Below are 3,703 nucleotides of genomic sequence, written 5' to 3'. Positions count from 1 at the left end.
CACACTCAAGGGGCCAAAGAGCCGCATGTGGCTCGCGAGCCGCGGTTTGCTGACCACGGGCCTAGGGCATCCAGTCTCCTAGGTGGCACTTTGATATTTGTGTGTCAGTTTTAGTTGTCACAGTTATGGGTGTTACATTATTTGTGATTTGATTTGATTTCAGGATAATAAAGGTGACATAAATATTAATTATAAAAAGAGAGCAGTGGGTTTTTATTATTTATTTATTAGTGTAACATTCTATTATATCGTACATGAGATACCATGCTGTAAGGACATGGGGGCTCAAGTATGTACAGTACATAGCCAGGATTAACCCAAGGGGAAAGGGAAACCATGGAACAGGACAGTTTACATACATGTACACATCAATGGTATTGTCCATTGAATTTGATTTACCACGTGGTTTGCTGTACTTTTACAGGCTAACATACACACAATCATTTCTCTTTTTCCCCCGCACAAAGATCTACTTCTGTATAAAGTAGAAAAGGATGGTGGTAAAAAAAAAGTCTTCAAGCCCCAACAATTGTTTCCCAAATACCACTGTCTGAACACCTCTACCCTCCCAGCCGCATCTAGCAGCCGCACTCCTGAGCACCCGCGGGGCGAGCGCAGCTGTCTCAAGGCTGCATTTCCATACTGGATGCCTGAGCCCATCTTTTCTGGGTTCAGCTCACCTGATTTGATTTTGTTAAGTATTTTCCTTGCACACTGAACAAAGGCCTCTTCCACATTCTCCCCCGTCAGTGCACTTGTTTCCAAAAACATCAGTTCATTTTCTTGAGCAAATCTGGAGGCTTCTAAGAAAGTCACTTCCCGGTCTGTGTCCAGGTCCATTTTGTTCCACAGAGGATGATCACGATGTTCTGACTGGCGAGCATTCTGGCATCTGTTAACCAATTAGTAAGCGCATTGTAGGATTCCCGGCTGGTGATGTCATAAACGAGCAGGGCCCCAGCGGCGCCTCTGTAGTAGCTTCTGGTCATCACAGACCTGAATCGCTCTTGGCCGGCTGTATCCCATATCTGCAACTTCACGTATTTACCACCAACATTTATTATCTTTGAACCAAATTCCACTCCTACGGTATGATTGGAGTCATCTTTGAATTTTTTTTTTTCAATAAACTGATGAAGCAGGCACGACTTGCCAGTTCCTGTATTTCCAATAACCAGGAACTTAAACAAGAAATTGTAGGTCTCGGAGATGGCCTTCTGTGACATCTTGAGAGCAGCGCCACCTCTTGCAGGTCATGGCTGCAGCGCCAGCCACCAGAGCAGTGGGTTTTTAGCTTTGGCACTGAAAACCACTTGAGTAGATCATTGGGCTCTCTGCGCCTTAATTTACCTGTAACTTCTTTTGAAATGAAGAGAATGCCTGCCCTACTTTTCTCAGAATTATTTTGAAGATCAAATGTGGAAATAATGTGAATCTGAATCTCTGAGTGTGTTTCCTCAACTGCAAAATGGAGATAATGCCAGCTTAGCTTGGTCTTTGTAAGAATTAACTACGGTCACATATGTAAATGCTTGGTAGATGGTAAAACAATAATGTGTCTACCTCCAATTAATTATTTAATCCTGAAGGCCTGCCATTAACTCTGCTGCCTAGCCAGCTGTCTTATTGTTGACTGCATGTATTTGGTGATGTTCCATCTTTCATCCCAGACCTCACTGTGCTCTCTCTCTCTGAGCCCTTCCTGGAATTTTTTTCCATCTTCTCTGTTTGTCCCAGTCTGTTCTGTCCTAAACATTTCTTTCATCTAACCTCACGCAGGGCCCAGTGGGAAGTGTCTTTGCCTTCTGTTAGTCTCCTGTTCATTTACTTCTTGGAACAGTTGGTTATCTCTCCATGCACATGTATTTTATTGCTCCCTGCAATGTAAGCCACTGGACCTCAGCACAGGGCTGTGCAGTTGGTAAATACTCAGTGGTTGCTTGTTGATTTTTCACACCCAAGAGACATTCTTTAGAATGAAACAAGTCAGTAAACTTAAACTTGTCCTTCCTTGAAAATACATAACCACCTAAGCAATAAAGCTAAATAGTTACAGGCATACCTCAGAGATATTGGGACTCTGGTTCCAGGCCCCCACAAATAAAGTGAACATTGCAATAAAGCAAGTCACACACAGTTTTTTGGTTCACATAAAAATTATTTTTACATTATACTTTAGTCTATTACATGTGCAATAGCATTATGTCTAAAGAAAATATTGTACATACCTTAATTTTAAAAATACTTGATTGCTAAGAAATACTAGCCATCATCTGGGCCTTCATCAGGTCGTAATCCTTTTGCTGGTGTTGGACTTGCCTTCATCTTGCTGGCTTCTGACTGGTCAGGGTGGTGGTTGCTGAAAGGTGGGGTAGCTGTGGCAGTTTCTTAAAATAAGACAACAATGAATTTTACCACATCGATTAACTCTTTCACAAAGGATTCCTGTAGCAGGTGATGCTCCTTTATAAAATTTAACCCACACTAGAACTTTTTCCACATTTGGAGTCAATCCTCTCAAACTCTGCTTTATCAACTAAGCTTAGGTAGTATCCTAACTCCTTTGTTGTCATTTCAGCAATTCTCACAGCATCTTCATCAGGAGTAATTTCCATCTCATGCAAGAAACCACTTTCTTGGCTCATTCATAAGAAGCAACTCCTCATTCATTCAAGTTTTATCATGAGATTGCAGCACTTGAGTCACATTCAGGCTACACTTCTAATTCACTTGCTCTTTCCTCCACATCTATAGTTACTTCCTTCAACTGAACCCCTCAACGTCCTTCATGAGGGTTGGAATCGACTTCCTCCAAACTCCTGTTAATGTTGATATTTTTACGTCTTCCCATGAATCATGAATGTTTTTAATGGCATTCAAAATTATTAATCCTTTCCAGAAAGTTTTCAATTTAATTTGCCCAGATCCATCAGAGGCAGTGGAGGCTTTACAAAATGCTATTTCTTAAATAATGAGACTTGAAAGTAAAAATTACTTCCTGATTCATGGGGTACAGAATGGATATTGTATTAGCAGGCATGAGAGCAACATTAACCTCATATATTTCCATCAGAGCTCTTGGGTGACCAAGTCCATTGTCAATGAGCAGTAATATTTTGAAAGGATTATTTTTCTCTGAGCAGTAGGTCTCAACAATAGACTTAACATATTCAGTAAACCATGTGTAAACAGATGTGCTGTCATCCAGACTTTGTTGTTCCATTTACAGAGCACAGGCAGAGTAAATTTAGTGTAATTCTTAAGGGCTCAAGGATTTTTGAAATAGTAAATGAGCATTGGCTTGGACTTACAAGTCACTAGCTGCAATAGCCCCTAACAAGAGAGTCAGCCTGTCCTTTGAAGCTCTGAAGGCAGGATTGACCCTCTTCTCTCTATCCACAAAAGTCCTAGATGGCATCTTCCTCCAATATGAGGCTGTTTAATCTACATTGAAAATATAGTTTAGTGTAGCCACCTTCATTAATTATTTTAGCTGGATCTGGATCACTTGCTGCAGCTTCTACACCAGCACTTGCTGCTTCACCTTGCACTTTTATGTAATGGGTTAGCTTCTTCCTCAAACCTCGTGAATCAACTTTTGCTATTTTCAAACTTTTCTTCTGCAGCTTCCTCACCTCTCTCAGCCCCCATAGAATTGAAGAGAGGCTTTGGCTGAGGGGAATGCTGGAGCTGGTTTGATCTT

At 41.2% G+C, this 3,703-nt stretch overlaps 1 protein-coding gene across 1 annotated transcript; it reads right to left on the bottom strand.

Moving 5' to 3' along the window:
* Positions 1-578: 578 nt before the first annotated feature.
* LOC102429423 (ras-related protein Rab-4A-like) lies at positions 579-1,226 on the bottom strand. Its single transcript, XM_014462030.2, is given in 3 exon segments — positions 579-603; positions 605-839; positions 842-1,226. Coding segments are annotated over 3 exon segments (645 nt in total).
* Positions 1,227-3,703: the final 2,477 nt, after the last annotated feature.

Source organism: Myotis lucifugus, unplaced genomic scaffold (assembly GCF_000147115.1).
Source record: "Myotis lucifugus unplaced genomic scaffold, Myoluc2.0 scaffold_167, whole genome shotgun sequence".
Classification (NCBI taxonomy): domain Eukaryota; kingdom Metazoa; phylum Chordata; class Mammalia; order Chiroptera; family Vespertilionidae; genus Myotis; species Myotis lucifugus.
This window is presented reverse-complemented; position numbering and strand designations above follow the sequence as displayed.